The 19,892-nt window shown below is 42.9% G+C and overlaps 1 protein-coding gene across 6 annotated transcripts in view; it reads right to left on the minus strand.

Moving 5' to 3' along the window:
* The window catches only part of ZDHHC2 (zDHHC palmitoyltransferase 2), a 647,387-nt gene extending 636,516 nt beyond the window's left edge, over positions 1-10,871 (minus strand). For all 6 annotated transcript variants that reach the window (XM_078678140.1, XM_078678138.1, XM_078678139.1 and 3 more), the window contains exon 1: positions 10,718-10,871. In XM_078678140.1, the coding sequence (XP_078534266.1) occupies positions 10,718-10,847 (130 nt within the window). In that variant the 5' untranslated portion in view covers positions 10,848-10,871. The remainder of the gene's footprint in view (positions 1-10,717) is intronic.
* Between the last annotated feature and the right edge of the window lie 9,021 nt (positions 10,872-19,892).

The raw sequence follows: 19,892 nt of genomic DNA on the forward strand, positions 1-19,892 counted from the left end.
AAAAAGCTGTATGTGGTTCAACAAATCGTGATTTACCCTGCTGGGACAGGTGTGTTGGCACGTATGACCTGGGTAGAAAGGGAAGTGCATGCAAATATTCTTCAAGCACAGAAACACTTCTGTAATGGGGCCTACATGCATAGGGGAGCTACCTAGCACTGTAAATGGGATAAAAAAAGTTTGAGATGAGAGGTCACTCTAAAAAAGGCATGGGCAAAGAAGTGTAACTAGTAATATTTTGTTAGAGGCGCTGCCTTAGTTATACGAAACACCCAGCGTATATGATTATAATACCTTTATACCAGTGTATGCCAAAGAGGTTGCTTAACGCGATGATAGAACACACAAGAACCAAGTGTAATCACTCACACTACGTCCACACACTGCAGTCTCCAGTGCACATGGACAGCTGCCAGGGCACATGTACGCATGTTGCACCACTAATTAAGATCTGCTGTATGTGGCCTGAGCCCTTAAATATTTTGCCGCAGGATTCTAGAGTGGTTAGCTGATAATAGACCAACAGGCATGCAGGAGTTCAGAAAGATCATTACATATGGTGGTGGATCCGACAGAAAGGAAGGATAACTAACCCAAAATATTCCCCAGACAGTCATTGACGCTGGAGCAATGCCATATTATGTGCTTTTGAATTCAAAATTCAGAATTCAGAACACAGCGACTCCTGGCCGAGAAGCATTGCCCCACTGACTCAGAGCTAGCTGCTGAAAAATGAAACAATATTTTACTATAGTTTTATTTTTCAGCTGCTGGCTCTGAACCAGCACGTGTAGGGAGGGACAGGGCCAGGCCATGGGAGGGGGAGGAGTACTATTGTGCACTTCTAAGTGTGTATGCCTGTTTGGCCTGCCGTCCTAGGATTGCAGGAGTTTCCATAGTCCAGGTGAGAAAGAATCAAAGCTTGGACCATAAGTATCCTTGCCATCATGGGAAGAAGACGCATGACTTTACAAAGCATCCTGAGGTCGCTGCTAGTTTTACTGCTTGGTGGTCGAATTTAAAGGACTTATCCAGCCACATACATAGACTTTTAATCTTTGTCTTAGACACAGGGGGGCAGAGCCAAGACAATTTGGGCATGCCAATCCATGTTCTCATATGGAGGGGTTGCCCAGCTACATCAGCTCCGTTTTGTCTCCATTGAGCTTAAGACAGGAGTGCTCCATGCATTTTCTCACTTTCTCTAAGCAAGGTTCAAGGCAAGATGGGAAGTATTAAAGTTGGAAGAAGAGCTCTATCTAGCCATAACTGAAAACATGACTTTGAAGGCAAACACCATTTGGTGAGGATGGGCCACAAAATGGCAGTATTTATAGAGCTGTCAAAACGAAACTTATTTGAATCCCAGATATCCACAAAGCAAAAACGAAGAAAGCAATATGAGACGCGTTGACTTGTGTAGAGATCTTTTTAAGTCATTTACAAATAAATGATACCATCAACCATAGTCTCTGCATCACCCAAATAACCTTATTAAAGTATTGTTGTAATCAGAATCTAAGGTAGGGAGCATACATCTTGCTTTTCCCATCTCAAAATTCCACAGTTTCCCATATGTTTCAAGTTAGTCTTGCAATCTGGTCATTGTATAAGTGTTCCAATGAGGACACAATTTGTTAGGTTCAAACAAATGTATCGTGTTCTTCTGAATATAAAACCACATCAAAAACTGACTGCATGGCCATGTTTTAAAATGAAGATGTGGTAAGAACGTACAAGTATGGTGATTTTCTTGTACAGAAATTGTAAAATGGGTTAGGTGTGTAGGATGTGGCGAGTATGTTTAGTGGGGTAATTATGCTGCAAGGTTAGATTGTGGTGATAAAATGAGAATTGTGACTTTGTAGTGAGATTGTGAAAAAGATTTGAAGTGATTCTTGAGCTAAAATCCTGTAAAGTGGGTCGCTAATGGATAAATGAAGAGTGTGGGTTAGTAAGGATGCTGCAAAGAGAGGCAACTGTTAAAAGGAAGAAGCATTGACAAAGCCAATAGGCTTCACTTATGTGAAAGCTATTGGCGTTACCAATGTATTTTAGCTATGTTGTATAGCAGCATGGCTGCTGTTAAGAAGGGCTAAAAGTAAGAGTCATGGCGTAGCATAGAGTAGAGTGCTGTAGAGGAGAGTGGTGTAGAGGAGAGTGGAGTGGCATAGAGTAGAATGGTGGCATGGAGTGGCATAGAGTATGGCAGAGTGGCGTAGAATGGAGTCGTTAGAGTAGGGTAGAGTAGAGTGGTGTACAGTAAAGTGGCATACAATAGAATGGCATACAGAGAGTGGCATAAAGTAAAGTGATATACAGTAGAGTACAGTGGCATAGACTTGAGTGGCTTACAGTAGAGTACCGTGGCATGTTCTGGAGTGGAGTGGTGTGGTGTGGTGTGGCATAGAGTAGAGTGGCAAAATGTAGAGTGGTGTAACAGAGCGTCATTGAGTGGCATTGTGTCGTGTGATGTGGAGTGGCATGGAGTAGAATAAATTAGAGTGGCATGCAGTGGAATAGAGTAGAGTGACATAGACTGGAGTGGAGTGGCATAGAGTAGAGTGGTGTACAGTGGAATGGCAGAGAGTGTGGTGGCACAGAAGGACTTGGCATAGTGTGGGGTGTGGCATAGAATGGCATGGAGTAAACTGGTGTAGAGTAGAGTGGTGTGGCAGAGAGTGGTGTGGCATGGAGTAGTGTAGAGTAAAGCGGTGTGGAATAGAGTAGAGTGGTGGAGAGCAGAGTGGCATTGAGTGGAGAAACTTAGAGTGGAGTGCCACAGAGTGCCGCAGAATGGCATTTTGTAAAGTGGCATACAGTTGAATGGCATCGAGTAATGTCACACAGAGTGTAATAGATTAGAGCGACTTAGAGTAGAGTGGCTTAGAGTGGAGTGGCATACAGTGCCGCAGAGTGGCATTGCCTGGAGTGGAGTGGCATAGAGTAGAGTGCTGTAAAGTTGCATAGAGTAGAGTGGCAAACAGTAGAGGAGTACAGTGAGGTTAGAGTGGCATAGAGTGGGATGGAGTGGGTAGCGTAAGTTAAATTTGAGTGGAGTAGAGATGTTTAGAGTGTGGTTGTGCGGAGTTGAATGGTATGGAGTAGAGCGGCTTCGAGTGGAGTAGCGCGGAGTAGAGTGGCGTAGAGTAGAAGGGAGTGGTGTAGAGTAGAATGTCATGGTGTAGAGTATAATGGAGTGGCATAGAGTGATATTGGGTGGAGTGGAGTGGCACAGAGTGTAGTGGTGTAGAGTGGAATGGCGTATCATAGAGTGGTGTAGAATTGAGTGGAGTGGCTTAATCTGGAGTGACACAGAGTAGAGGGTCGTAGAGTTGAATAGGGTGGAGTGGCATAAAGAAGATTGCAGTGGTGTAGAGTGGCATAAAGTGACGTAGAGTGGAGTGATGGAGAGAGGCGTAGGGTGGAGTAGCATAGATTTGAATGGCATAGAGTAGCACAGTTGTGAATTAAAGTAACTCAAGCATCAATGGAGATGGAAGAAAAAATAAAACAAATAGTGCGTTGCAAAAAGACGAGGAAGAACAATGACAAGGAACAACACATTCTTGGCCCATGCTCCAGGGAGAAGTTAACGCAAACAAAGGATGGAAATCCTACAGGAGCTAAGCAATTTAAAGATTGCAAATGAGAGTGACAATTAAAACAAATAATGGTAAGCTGTGGATGGGTTCTAAACATACTGAATTGTAATCAATAAGGCTCACAACACAGTGCATACGCTGTGTGCGCAAGACCTAAAAATGTCAAGCTTTTGAAGCTGCAGCTTTAGCTGACTCACCAGATTGTTATTAGGAAAAAAAATCTTCTGGCCAACACATCATACAGCATGATTCAATGGATGAATCCCCTTTACCAATTGGTTCTGTTCACTGTGAGTGACCGAACAAAGCCAATGCACAATTTTCTCATCCTCCCAAAAATAGTTCCTTTGTCTTCATAAACAAAAATTATGTGCATTTTAATAAACTTTATTATATCAACATTAGAAACTATGTATTTTGTGTGCACTTTAGATGGCAGTTAAATTATTACGTTATTTTCCATCACTTTTTAAAGTTAATGTTCAAAAACGACATTGTAACATATTAAGTGCATTCTATCTCAGTGCTCGGACACTTAGTGTGAAAGTGTTTTTAATTAATTTTTTTATTGCAAGCTTAAAGTAATGATGTTTAAGTGCAAAGCGTATTATTATCATTATTATTATTCAACATAATAACAATAATGTAGATTGATGAGAGGCTCTTGATAATGAGGGCATTTGTAATGGGGTCATAAGGGTTGCTGCACTCTGAGTATACGATGGCATAACATGGTACTCTAACTATGGCAGAGGTTAATGGTGCATGAGCTCTGACATTGAAGTGCATTTATTTTGTTGGTGGATGTTGACATGTGACAAAATGCAATGACTCCCAGTGAGTACAGCAAATGGCTGAAGTGGTTGACCTATTGACCAATCCCGTATGCTGTGGTGGGTGGAACCAAAACGTGAATGACTGTTTAACAGTCCAATGGATACAGACCACTGAGTTAAAACCCCTCTTTGTATGGTTATATATTTGCTTTTTTTTTATGAATTTTGTGTAAAACCGGAGTCTGGCAAAAACGATAAACTGTCTTCAGGCCAGAGCTAAACAAACAATGGCAAAGCCAACAGAGCTTTCTCTTTGACAGATATACAAATATACACTCTGACTCGGAATATTTCCACCAAAGGTAGAATAAGTATGCCATTAGGACGATCAGTGTTGCTGGGGGGTGAGGCAGCCATGTCGAGATCCCCAGTGTGCATGCTTGTAGTGCTCCTGGAATGGATGCTGCTACTTGGTGCAAATCTTGTATATTGTAAGTGATGGTTCTCTTGTAGCAAGGGGATGGGACAGCTAGCAGCCACTGGGAAGCAGCAGGACATACCCCTGTCTAACACAACAATGGCAGATGCCAGACCTACAAGCTACAATTAAGCAATTGTTGTGTGGCAATGGGGGGAGCTGAATGCTTAATGCCTTTGCCATGACACGCTTTGCGCCTGTCCGCAGCCTCATTCGAATGGATCATGTTTCCTTGAGCCACATCTCGTATAATGAAAGCCACAGCCCTCCTACAGCAAGCAGACAGGGCCACAGGGGCTTGAAGCCAATACAAAGTTACAGGAGCAGGTCTCTGCCTGTACTTGCAATGAAGGATGCCTGGCGTTGGTCCTGCAATTGAGTCACTGTGGTGTTGGTGAAAGGAAGAGCTGCATGCTCAATCTCTTACCCTTGACACCATGTGTGCCACCTTTGAGCACCCCAGAACTTGAGCACTATCTATTTCACACTGTGAGCCTCATTTCGTGAAAGTGCCAGGCCTCTTGGAGCACGTTGGTGATAAATTAGGGCCTTGGGGCAATGTGAAGCAAGGACTACTGCTCTGGAGCTGCACTACATTGTCTATGGCTAATCTCTGTCATAAAAATTGACTCATTAGTTTGATTAATTTCTCGAAGTGACAGAAAGTGAAGCATGAAAACCAAAGCGATAAAGCATGGTTTGATCAGATAATTAAAAATGGGAACTGAACTAAATAAAAACATTGAACACAATGTCTGGCACGTTCCTCACTATTGGTGGGTTCATGCCTAAGCCCTCTTCTGGCTGCTGACAGGCCTCTCTGGTGTTAGCCTGTACCAGGGTTCAATTCACCAATGGTGAAAAGAGAACAAGGGATGCCCTAGTTATCAGCAACATCCTGTCCCACGCAGGGCTGGACTGGGAACCGAAACCAGTTCTGGCAAACTGATCGTCCGGCCCCCCATTGGGTGGGGGGGGGGGTGTTCGACCGAGCTGTTTGCTAAGGCCAGTTTCGGGTGATTTCGTTACAGGTGGCCGATATTGCTGGCCTCCTGTAACATAATTGCCCCCCAAGGGGACAAAAACTGACCCCCACCCTGATGGCCCATCAGGGTAGCACCCAGTGCTCGCTACGGCCAGTCCGGCCCTGGTCCCAGGCTTCTAGGTACTAAGATTTGAGAAGTTACAAAGCCTTAGAGTGCCTTTTGCTTTCAACAAGAGAATGACAGCCTGTAGGATGTCAAACTTAAACTAGATCTATAATGATGTTTACAATCAATAAGGAATATTTTAAAGATCACTACTGGAATGTTGTCCTTGGCTTAAAAATGTTGTATGTCCACTCGGGCAGCCTAATGGACCAGTACCTGCCTTTTAAATACGGTTCCTAATTCGAAGATTTTATGGACTATGCAAATAGGCGATTTATATTAAATTTAGATTTGGGATTCTACCAACTGCTTCTTTTACCTCTTCTTAGAGGAGCAAAATAAACCCCTCCAATCTTTGCCCCAGGGGATGTCAGTCAGTGGGGAACAATGAGCACTTACTGTTCTTCTGTGGCGCATATACTAAACAGCGTGCCCGCTGGATCATCCCTCTGTGCAGCCTTCTCAGGCTTGACAATAGGCTTCATGCCCTGAGATTATGTAGAGCAGATACTAGGAGATGTCTTGTTTACACGGTAGCCAGCTACCTACATTCTAAATGGGATCTCAGAAAAAGAGGTACCAATAACTGCACGATGTACTTTAAGTTTAATTGGTCATGTGGCTGTTGATGATTTTAAGTGACTCTCATGCTTTTGTATATGAGCAGCTGCTAAATAATTGGGTTTTGCCGTAAGGTTGGAAATTGAATTCTCGTTTAATGCTGCTTGAAATGTTTTATTGTGTCATGCTTTTTAAACTTATGTTGCTATGCATACTTTTATGGTCTCTCGATCCCAAATAAAGTTAAAGGATGGAGATGATCAATAAACCGGGTTGCCTCTGCAGACAGTAGGAAGAAAGGCATAAGCAGAAAGTAAATTACAAGAAATTTACAAGTTTTAGGTGGGTCTGCATTTCATGACAATACTGCTTCAACTTAAGACAAAAGCGTCTGCCAGCAGCTATATCCCATCATTCACACCAATGTAAATAAATAACATGGTTTAACCAGATACCAACAAGGAGAAACGAAAAACAGAACTTTACTTTTCTGGAATCCCTTCATTGAGGGAATCATTGCAGCACAGACTGTTCAGGCCTAATGCCAGACAGCAATTCCCGCTTTAGATGGAGTCTGAAGTGGTAAGGTCTGTACATTTATTGAACATGCATGGTCAATTTTAACCAAGAATACTGTAATAGTGCATGTACCTGACTCGTTATAAGCTGTATGTATTTCCTTCACATTAAAAGTACGTGGTTTGAATCGAAATAGGTATTGAAAAAAGTATGCTTATTATCAAATGTTCACTAAAAACATATCTTCATGTTGACTATTTTTGATTCTTAATGATATAATATATGGGATAGAGTACCCCATGTCATACATATGGATATGCTAACCACCAATGAGTTAAATGACCATATAGATGAACAAGGTCAAATGTGACTCTGAGATAACATGCAACATGTATGGCAGGGGATACTTTATTCCTTATAATACATGTTTACCCCATTACCTTTCCCACAGCCCACTTAAAATCCTTGGTGTGTAGCTCTTTCATATACAAAAAAGAGAGCATTGTTGCAAACATTAAGAATAAAAATACAATCTCTAGTTAAAATTAAACACTTCAAAAAAGCTTTTAGATTTTTGTTTAAAAAAGATATTAGAATCAGTTTAATACAAGTCAATTTGTCAATTTACCCATCTCTATGGCACTGTGCACAACTCAGTTCTATCACGCTCTACTGTACCACACTCTACTCCACTCTATGCAACTTGACTCTAGAAGACTTTACTATCCTGTGTGCCACTGTACAACACGGTCCTCCACTCTATGCATTTGCATTAAACTAGTACAACACCCTACTCCACTCTAAAACACTTTCCAACACACTATGACACACCACGCTATTGTACTGTACAAGATGGCACTCCAATTTATAATACATAACTTGACTCTACACTATGCCTGTCCACTCTAGTGCTCTCCATACCACTGTACTATACAACATGAAACTACACTTTATAAAAATTTACTCCACCACACTCTACGCCACTCTGCTCTACTTAACTCCACTCTACAACACTCCACTTTACCCCACTCCCTTCTACGCCACTCCACTGTATGCTGTTCCACTGTACGCTTTTCCAGTCTATCACACTCCACTTTACTTCCCTCTACGACAGTACACTCGACAACGCTACACTATATGACTCTCTCCTCGACTCTACTGTACCACACTCCACTTAATGACATTCCATTCCATGACAGTAAATTCTAGGATTTGGAACACATTTTTATTAAAATTTTAAAACCATTGGAATTCAAAGAAAGAAAAAGTTTAAACCTTTGTTATAGTTAGGAAAACTTATGTTATTATTTCTATGCAAACCAAACATAAAATACATAAACATGATAAAGCTATAGTTATACCTTTCATTTATACAATTCCGCACCACCTTTAACTTAATATAACTTTATGCATTCTTCAACTGAAATCCAAACTTAAACTACACAACATTTTTAAATTGTACACTTATACTTAAATCTTTACATCTTAATGTATGTAACTCCTTCAAAACCATCTTAACACACTAGGAAAATCAAGCCCTACTTATCTCCAGGTGACATTCAATTAGCAGTCAAGCTCTAGTTATATCCAGACTAGATTACAGGAGTGCTATTCCTGCAGGCTTACCGAAGGTAAGGCTGGCTCCACTAAGGGCCACATTCAACTCAGCTGTCAGGCTCATCAATGGATCCAGACCACATTACTCCAGTTCTAAACCACCTAAAATGGCTCTAGTTTGCAACAAGAATCCATTTGAGGGTAGCTTGCATGACAGACAAGGCCCTTCATGAAAACACCCCTGTTTACTTGAACCAAAAACTTAAACTATCTGGTGGGATGTGGTCCTTGAGAAGTTTTAAGTCGTTGTTGCTGAAACCACAGAAGTTTAACAAAAAGAAAACTTACAACTGCTCTTTCTCCGGTCTAGCCCCAAGAATTTGGAATGCTTTGCCACCTGAAACCAGGGAAAACCCTCTATTACTGCCTTCATAAGAGAAGTAAAAATGCTTCAGATAAACAGATTCCATCTGGAGCATCCCTAGCGCCTTAACCGCCACGGTGCGGGCGTTCTGAAGAGTGGGCGGGGCTGCGTTGGCCGTTGGCAGCACTAGGGAGGTAGTGCTGCTGTCGGCCGTTGGCCGACGGCAGCACATAAGGGGCTAAAGTCACTCAGCTTGTCTATTTGCATGTTGATCTATCCCTGGTCCCCTAACCTACCAGGACGATTGGTATATTGTATTTATATCTGTAATTCTTTTGCTTTTTACATATCTCTTCTTGCTTTTTCTCATGTATGTATGATCTGTTCACTATATGTTCAGCACTCTGATACCCTGATGGGCCACGTTCTCACTATATAAAACTCTGAAAATAAATAACATTATTCTAAGTTGTGAACCTCTCTAAACAGTGTATTCAACTCGGTAGCCACACTACATTAACTTTAACCCGCCAATCTACCGTGCACTGTATTCTCACAAAAGATGTGATTTGTGATGTCATAGCTATTATTGTAAATATTATTATTTTAAATGGTATGTTATATAATTTAAAAGGGTATAAGCACTGCACAGAAAAAGATCGAGTTATAGCTAATGTAGCGTGGCTACCGAGCTGAATACACTGAGTATGGAGATGCGCAAGTTATAATAATTTTAAGGTGTTGCATAAATTATAAATTAAAGGAATGCAGCGAGGCAGGAAAGGACAATAAAAGCACCCAAGGAAATGCTGACACCCTGTAGGCTGAGGCTGAGACATGACACACCACAATGATACTGTATGCATCGAAGAGGCGAGGTAAGGAAAGCACGTTCTAGGCGCCCTCAAAGTTTCTATGTCTGACAGCATCCGATAACATTGCACGCCCTTACCACAGCTGAGAGGAGGTAACGTGCACCTAACCATCAGCAGATTCAGCACGTGCCCCGGTATTGGGCCGAATTTAAACTGTTTTTTTTCACACTGACAGAAAAAATAAATGTTGTTCCTACAGCTCAAATTCCCAGCATCAGAGTATAAATGTAGCTGTCAAGTCGATTACACAAGGCAGCGCACAGTGAAACCAGCTCTGTTCTACTGCAGAGCTAGCAGCCAGGACCTCTTTGATGGGAGTTCCCTGTTACCACACGACACACTCTTCCATCAGCTAAAAAGGCTTCATTTATTAAAACTTTCCAACTCCAATAAAACAAACAATACCACAGAGGGGTATTTTATATTACAGAAAGAGTAGCGTTCATTTTATTCCAGCGTGTCAGGGTTATCCAATACAAGTGGATATTCAAAAAGTTGCACAAAAAAATATAAACATTTTAAAATAAAACTGAAGAGGCAACCTGGCTGTTAAATAGCAAATATCCCCTGCGCTAATGCAGAGTTAACTGTCTCTCTCCGGAGACGTCTCGTGCTGGCAGCTGTGCTCCCCCGGTACCCACGCGCGCAGCTGCCCCTGTGACTGCGCACTCTGCGCCCGCTGCTGATCACCGAGGGTTTCCCGGCTGGGCTCGGCTCCCGGAGCCGCTAATAGTCCTGCAGCAGCAGCGGCAGCAGAGGTAAACAAACGCCCCCGCGCTGCCTGCTGTTGCTCCGGAGACTGCAGCAGGCGGGGGGCGGCGGCGCACTCACCTATGCAGAGCTGGACTACATAGGCGTAGTAAGACCAGCAGACGATGATGGAGATGAAGAGCACGGGCACCCAGTAGAGCACTCTCTGGCACCGGCGCTTCAGTGTACTGGGGCCCACCGAAGGCGCCATCTCTGGAGGCAGCGCGGGCGTCAGCCACAGCTGGAAGAGTGCTAGGGCAGCGCAGGGAGGAGTGAGGGCAGCCTGGGCCCCCCCGAGATCTCTCGCTGTGAGTGTGCCAGACACAGCCAGCTGGGGGGGGGGGGGGGAGGAGGGAGGACCTTGCCAGCCACACTGCTGCAGGCAGCTGACACAGCCACGGGCGGGGGGAGACGCTGGATGTTGACAGTTGTAATGAGGGGGATGTGTGAGATGGTCAGTGCAAATGGCAAACCGTACATGTATTTGTGGTTAGTGGTTTAGAGGCATATCAAGTTTACTGGGCACGTTTTACATTAATTGATTTGTGTTATTTCTTTATTGGTTTGGCGGCGTTTGTAGAGGCGGATCCCGTGGGTGGAGATTCACACATTGAAGTATGCTCATTTTGTACTGCACCCAATGTTACGCCGTGTAACTCGCTGACTCAGCACCCCTGCCACCAGAGTAGCACTTTTGTAAAACACTGTTAATATGCGTCACACCACTACTGTTAGGATTATTGTTTCCAGTCGTGTATTACCATAGACCTGGTTTTCACAATACTATAAGAGGTACGCATGAGAGTTAGTCACATAGCTGAGATGTCCAAGGAAATATGCTGAATCAGAAACTCAATTACCACAGTAACCAGCTAACGTGATCAAGAGCCACAGAGCAAGAAAAAACATAAAAGCAGAATTGAACAAAGCTGAATGCACCCAAGAACTGGAATGACACCCCCACAGCCATCAGGACTGAACCAACAATGGTCCAATTTAGGAAAGAGCTGAAGACACATCCCTATAAAGAACACTGAATTATGAATAACGGCTCACCTTGGTTCTTAAAAACCAGCTAGCTCCACCCAATTACAGGCTTCTTTTCCTGGGGCCTCTTGCATCATTCTGAGGCTTTTTGGCTAGGTTTGCGCTAACTAAAATGCACATGCATAAGATTACTGTAGGATAGTTGAGAATAAAGTATGTGCGGGATCAAGGGAATATGTAAATTGTATTTAGTGTAGACTTTCTCTATTTTCTTCTATATTATACAAGCCAGCAAACAGTATAGGTCTACAAAAAATAAGTATTTTCATTGCTATTTACCAGGCAATTCTTTAACTGTTGTGTATAGTTTTTGATACTTTGTGGCTGCCCGCAGCGCACGCAGTGCACCCTCCTAAGAGGGCGGCTCCTTAACGCTGCATTCTGGCACACTCCGCATCATGCTAGACTTTGGGAACCCTGGGGGGAGTCCCTCACTTCCAGCACTCACTAAGGGTCATGTCCGGCACCTGGCGGGCTGGGGCCAGGGACTTATACCTGCCCCACACAGTTGCCGCCCTCATTGCTTCCCTCTGGATACGCTGTCGGTCGTATGGCATCTTGTCGGTCTGGAGGCAGCATTTTGTGAGTCGGTTTGGCTACGGTGAGTGGGGTTCTTTGGGGCCAAGTAAATTGCTTCATGCCTCAGCCTTTTTGGAATGGGTTGCATATGGTCTGCACGATTGCTCAGAGCAGGAAGATCGGGTGAAATCAATGTACAAGTCAAATTCCTCATGCTATGGTATGCAGCTTACAATTCTGCTATACTGCTTTATCGTGAGTTTGTAGACATTTCAGAAGTTTGCAGTTTAGCTGAAGATCTGTAGGGGCCAGACTTCTCATGATGGCTCTTCTGCACGTACGTATCCCTCTCTCATTAAATAAGTGTTTTAAGAGTGTGCGGTGTACATTATTCAGTTTGGGACATATGATGTCCACTTATGTTCAGTGGGTACCTTGCACCCGTCCAGACAATCCTTATGGTGATTTAAGAGGTCTCAGACAACCTTAGAAAGCTATCCAAGTGGTAGCTGTGGAGAGCAGCCTTCAGGCTTGGTCTTGAAGGAGTGTAAAGCTGCTTTGTATACCTGAATGCAATCTTATAGTATAGATTAAATAAAAAGAGAACCACACAGTAGTTATAAAAATATGTATTTATTATATAACACTATCTAGTACATTACAGTATCTTCCACACAGAGATAGACATAACGCACACAATACTTTAGCAAAGAAATAACAGTAAATAGCACAAGTGCACAGTGGGCCCCAGGAAGGGACCAAACCATATACTAAGAAAGTGGTTTAAGAACCACGACTCGAGTCAGGACAATGTCAAGAGGACAAAGAATTGCTGGAACCCCAAGGAACCACCCAAGGTGAGTAGATAGGGACCCCCCGGAGTGCGTGTGAAGTGTGTGAACATGACCGCGTGCTCCATACAAGGCTATGTGCAAGTTGCGGTTGGAATTTTAAAGTTTAGGGACCCTTCCCAGTGAAGGAGATCAGGGAGAGGGTCACTCTCTTCCTCCTGTCCCTCATCAGTTGCCATGAGCAATCCCATGTCAGCCCTGTCCACAAATGGATTGAGCCTGTTCACATGGAGCACCCAGTGGGGGCTCCTGGGAGTGCCATGGTACACCAGATAGGTGGCCTCACCTTTTTGCTCAATGATAGTGTGGTGTCTGCTCCATTTGTCTTGGAGAGCTGCTGGGGCCACAGGCTCCAACACCCACACCTGCTGGCCTAGCTGGTAAACAGTCAAGATAGCCTTTTGGTCATGCCAAGCCTTTTGCAATTCTTGACTGGCCTCTAAGCTTTTGCTTGCCTTCTTCATGTACTCAGCCATCCTGGAGCGGAGACCAAGTACATAGTCCACTATGTCTTGTTTGGGAGGTTTGAGAGGTAACTCCCATCGCTCCTTCACCAAACACAAGTGACCCCTAACTGGATGCCCAAACAGAATTTCAAAAGGGCTGTAGCCAACCCCCTTCTGAGGGACCTCTCTGTGGGTAAAGAGAAGGCAGGGCAGAAGAACATCCTATTTTCGCCTTAGCTTTTCTGGGAGGCCCATGATCATGCCCCTGAGGGTTTGATTGAACCTTTCAACTAACCCATTGCATTGTGGGCGATAGGTTGTGGTGAATTTGTAGTTCACTCCACAATCCTTCCACATTGCAGTGATGTAACATGACATGAAGTTTGTACCTCTGTCAGTTAAAACCTCCTTAGGGAAACCCATCCTGGAAAAAATTCCCAGGAGGGCCCTGGCCACCACAGGGGTTCTAAGGGTAATGTCTTCTAGGTACCGAGTGGAATGGTCCACCACCACTAGAATGTAACTGTGCCCAGATGCTTTAGGAGGGTTCATGGGACCAATTTGATCCCAACCCTCTCAAAGGGAACCCCCACCACTGGAAGTGGTATCAGGGGGGGCATTTGTGGTGCCACATAACTTACCATTAGCTTGGCAAGTTGCACAGGAGCAACACAACTCCGTGGTGTCTTCAGACATGTGATGCCAGTGAAAGTGAGGGGCAAGTCTGTCCCAAGTCTTACTTTGGCCTAGGTGTCCTGCCAGGGGAATGTCATGTACAAGGGTGAATAGGAAGCCCCTAAACTTCAGAGGAATAACCAACCTTCTGGTAGCAAAAGGCTTGGGTCTGAATAAAGGAGTCCCTCATCCCAGTAGATCCTGTGGGACCCACTGACATTCTCAGCAGCCTCAGCAGCAGCTTGCTGTCTGAGGGGTTCAAGAGAGGGGCAGGTTTACTGCTCTAAAGTCATGTCTGGCCTGGAAGGGCCCCCTGTCCCCATTAACTCAACCTGATCAGGCTCTAAGCTCATCTGGGGCAGCTCCGTCATAGGAACTGATATCATATCCATCAAGAGACTGATCCTCACTCTGAGTCTGGGGGGAAGACTCAGCCTTACTCCACCTGCTCCTTCTCTTGGAACGCACCTGGTCCATTGTTCGAGGATGCAGGGCTTGTTCAGTGGATGTCAGTTTGGCTTGTGGCCTACTCACAGCAAACACCTCTGCAGAGATGCCCAACCTTCCTGTACGAGTCCTGAATTCGACATCAGCCCAAGCTGAAGTCTCCAAATCATTGCCCAACAATCTACTGGTAGGTCTGAACGTACCATAACCTTTTTAGGGCCAGTTACCCCTCCCCAGCTGAAATGAACAACTGCCAAGGAATGGTCATTCCTGACATTGTTTGCATTGGTCACTTAGTACATCTTACCAAGTATGATCTGTCCAAGAGACACAAGTTTCTCTGTCACAGTTGTGAGACTGGTCCCTGTGTCTCTTTAGGCCATTGACTCTGTTCCATTGATCAAAGGCTGTTGTCTGTACTTGCCCAGGTTACTGGGGCGGACAAGTAAGGTGGCAATATCCATGCCACCATCACAGACTAGTAAAGCTTGAGCTGGAGCTCTGACTAAGCCAGAACCTATCTCAGATTCCAAGGTTAACCCCACTAATCCATTGTTTCCTGTACTGCCACTTGTACTTGTGCTAGGGGAAGCAGTTGGCTTAGGGAAGTGGTGGTAGGAGTAGTTTCCTTGGCTTTCGGACAATCAGCATCTTTTGCCCAATGGATTTTTACCTTACACAAGTAACAACAATGTTTCTTTTTGCCCTTTCCCTTGTTGGATTGTGCTCTCCTCTGATGCAGGTTTTTGGGGCTCTGATGAAGACTCTTTGTCTTTACCCTGGTCCCCACCCTTATCCTGGGCTTTTGAAGAATTTTGCTTCTTCTGGTCACCACCATGGTTCTGATTGTTCTGCTACCCCCTGGTTCTGACCCATTTATCTGCCTTCCTGCCAATTCTTGGGGAGAAATCCGATCTGAATACACCAGGTACTGAGGCTGTAGCTGATTCTGGCAATTCTTAAGGATCTGCTCCCTCATAATCAAATTGTACAATTCATCAAAATCATGCACTTTGCTGCCAAGCAACCAACATTCCAGAGCCTTGATACCACTATCCACAAAGTCTACCCAGTCCTTATACTTTGTCATCTGGGTGTGTCTGAACTTAATCCTGTACTGTTAAGTGGTTAAGCCAAACCCATCAATTAGAGCACTCTTCAGAACTGAGTAATTGTCAGCATCCTCTTCTCTAACAGTGAGGAGCGTATCTCTACCTTTGTCAGCAAAGGAGAGCCACAAGATAGCTGCCCACTGCTCTTGAGGGACCCTCTGAACTTTCAAGGCCCTCTCTAAAGCAGTTATCCATTTATGGATTTCATCCCTAACATGGTAGGGAGGGACAATCTTGCTCATATTCCTATTATCAAAGGAATGTTTGTTATCTCTAATGCTGCTACCATTGCATACTGAGGGAAACCGCCTCTCATCAAACAGAGTCCTTGCTCAGGATAGGGATTCTCTCTTGCCTATTACACAGTTCACAATTCTAAGTACATCACCTCTGACAATAGAATCTGTCAACAATATACTGATTCTTCCAGGTTTCAAATGGAACTCATATTGTCTGAAGAGATACTTTAATATTCTTCTCTTATGTTTAAATAAGGGTCCCATCGCTTCCGCTAATGTTCAAAGGCTGCTACAGAGTGATGCTGTGTTCTTGGGTCTGGCAGGCACTGTGAGAAAATGTGCAGTTGAGATGTCGCTTGGCAGTCAATCTTTAGCAGTGTTGTCTATTCATTGTGACTTTGTTTTATTGTAGAGGAATTGTACATAGCCACAACTGCTCATTTTAAAGGTTACTTTGGTAATCTTTGGATGTTTGAACACCATTCCAGTAATAATATGTTCAAACTACCCATGTCAGTGAATGCCCAGTCCTCTGGGTAAGTAGCATTGCAGTTGTTGCTTTCCCTTCATAAAGTGTGTTCTGCTTTGGTAGAACAGCAGTTAAATGCTTGACTATGCACACAACTGTTTGCAGTGTGCATTGTTTGACTTTCTGGTTGTCTTTCAGTGTCAATGTGAACATCATACGGATTCATGGATTTTTGAAGTTCTTGCTGGTTGAACTTCTACCATTTTACTGATGCAGGAGGCAGCCAATGTTAGACCTGCGGGACCAGTGCACCAGCAGGCCCAATTCATTATGCCATCGTGCCTGACTGTATAGGGCCTCAATGGCAGGGACTGCATAAGGCAAAAAACTGACATGGGGGCGTAAGTCGAATAAAGTGCTCGAGCACTGTAAATAGCTCCATAAGTTATTTAAGCCACCAGGTGTTTCTTTTCCATGGTTTTAATGCTAATAAGTTAAAGCGACTGCGGAATAGCAATGCATGATGTGTCCTAAAGAGAACTCAGCACACAAACGAGTTTGTGACTGCAGTGGGAGTCCGAAATATATGTCCCAAAGCGAAGGTGAAAGAATGCTCAATTTATGTTGTCGGTTTCTCAACTGTTTCACTGATATTATGCCAGAAGTGAACAAAAAAGACTGATACCATTCATTTGTTCTAATGTCTGTTGCTATTGCTATCCTGTTTTACTGTTATGATGCCCAAGGCAAACGTGAAAGAAAGATGCCAGATAATTGTTTTAATAGCCGGTGGGTTGGAGACGACGATGTACCTGACAATGCCCCCCAATTTCAGGTATATTGGGCAGCGAGATTAAGTTAAGATATAGCGTTTCATACAGAACGACAGTGATGTCATCAATAGTGTCACTGACCATGTCATGAGTGATGTAATATGTGAGGTCATAAGCAGTGCATTGAAGGGGTTTAAGTTACAGTTAGCTCAGGTAACTATAACTACTGAATTTCTATGGTTTTATATGAGTGAAACCTGAGTCTAACTAAAACATCTCTGTAACCTTTGGTTTATTTCAGTGAATTTCTAAGGTTTTTAAAATTGCATTTGTAAAATAATATGTCATTCTAATGTTTACTTTTTAGTTAATATGTATGGTTTATTTTGAATACTAGGTGTATTACAAATGATTATTTGTTAAAAAATGTATTACGTTTTTATTAATACTGTAGATGTTCTTTTTTTACAGATAAACTTTTTATACGTTTAAAAATATAAAAATCACATATGTACTTAATGTAAAGTAACACAGGTTTATTTAATTAAAAAAAAATATATATACACACACACACACAACCAACTCCCACAGAGTGATCCATGGAAGGAGACACGGACTCGGAGCAGTTAAGACACGGCATCTGTTTTATTTGATCAGATCAGCCTCAATCCCAAAATTAAAAAGATAGGCGCGTTTTGGCTTGCTCAAAAGCGTTGTCAATCTATTTGGCACTATTACAACTGCAGTCTATATAGCCCATCCCACCTAAGGCATCAATAGACATAGAGAGCATACTATCAACCAACAAAATCTCAGTGAAAACCCTGTAAAACATATACAAGATTACTATGCATGATGTGAACAGTGTAACAATTACATGCATTTACTAATACATTTCGTAGTGCAAATATTCCACTGTATAGAATGCTAGTCTAACACATCATATATATATTTATTGACATTTACCATGAGGTAATAATTGAAGACATCAAAACATGGTACCATCATACTAGACATAAAAAGCGTTACAAAAGTAAGAATGAAATAGAATATGCTAAGTCGATTAAAAAATTGGGCAATAAACATAAGATAATTGTGACTAAATCTGATAAAGGAGGCAACATGGTGATCTGGCCCCAAAAGGATTACATTCAAGAGGCAAATAGACATCTACTAGATGCAGAGTGTTATGAGAAGTCTTCACATACTAAATATGACATGACAAGACAGAATCTGAGGAAGGAATTATTACTTTGGAAACGGGAAGGGGTGATTTCGATGGAAGACTTCAAATTTTTAAACATTGAACAACCTGTTTTAGCAAAAGTCTATTTTATCCCGAAAGTCCACAAAAAGACTACACCAGTCCCAGGAAGGCCCATTATATCGGCTATCAACAGTTTAGGGGAGAATGTTACACAGTATGTGGATTTTTTCCTTCAGGAATTTGTCAAGGAATTGTCTAGCTATGTGAAAGATACTGGGGATTTTTTAAGAAAGATTCAAGACATAGAATGGTCCGAGGATTTACTTTTTATTACATCAGACATTGAATCCTTGTATACTAGTATTGAACACTCTACAGGATTTTGAGCCATAAAGCATTTTTTAGATCAGAGACCTATCGAGTTTTATCAACATAACAAGATGCTTTTAAATTTGATCTCATGGTGTTTGCACAATAATTACTTTTTATTTGGCAATGATGTTTACTTACAGAAAAGAGGAGTTGCGATGGGGGCTTGCTTCTCCCCCAGCTACGCATGTTTACATGTTGGCTGGTGGGAGGAGCAGGTCCTCAAAGTAATATATGCTAAAGTTTTTAATGAGAATGTCTTGCATTGGATGCGTTACATCGATGATGTTTTTATTGTGTGGCGAGGCAGTGAATTGAGTGCATCTGATTTTATCATTCAGATTAATACGAATACTGTTAACCTTAAGTTCACCTCTAACATCAGCAAGAAGAGTATTCAGTTTTTAGACGTTAGGGTTTACCAAAGTGATGGCCAATTGGGCACCACTTTTCATAGAAAGGAGACTGCTGGGAATTTAACTTTACACGCAAGCAGTGCTCAGCCCAAACACATGAATGATAATATTCCATATGGGGAATTCCTGCGTCTTAAAAGAATTTGCAACAATGAGGAAGATTTGAATAGATGTACAGAGGAGGCTTATCAAAGATTCAAACAAAGAGGTTATAAGGACAGTATTCTTAGAAAGACCATTAATAAAACAAATGAAAGATCAAGAGAATCGCTACTTACCGATAAAGATGAGAAACCTACAGATGACAATTCTGCCCCGAGGTTGATTACTACCTTCAGTAAACAAGAAAGGAAGCTTTCGGGCAATTGTTAAACGTCACTGGCCAATTGTGTTAACAGATGGGGTGTTGTCCACTCGATTACCATCGCAACCCACTGTCACATACAGGAAGGGCATTTTTATGCGCACACAGATTAGAAAAGCGTGCCCAGAGTTTTCAGTCGCCAAAACTTGGCTACAGCCTAAGAATGGTTTTACTAAATGCTCTACTTGTAGAGCTTGTAAATTTGGGCAGAACACAACACACTATTTGTCACCATTTAGCCCAAATGAAATCGCCATTCGGTGCAATTTTACATGCAGGACTGAGTATGCTGTATACATCCTGACGTGCACCTGTGGTTTGA

This window comes from Lissotriton helveticus, chromosome 2_2 (genome assembly GCF_964261635.1).
Source record: "Lissotriton helveticus chromosome 2_2, aLisHel1.1, whole genome shotgun sequence".
Classification (NCBI taxonomy): Eukaryota; Metazoa; Chordata; class Amphibia; order Caudata; family Salamandridae; genus Lissotriton; species Lissotriton helveticus.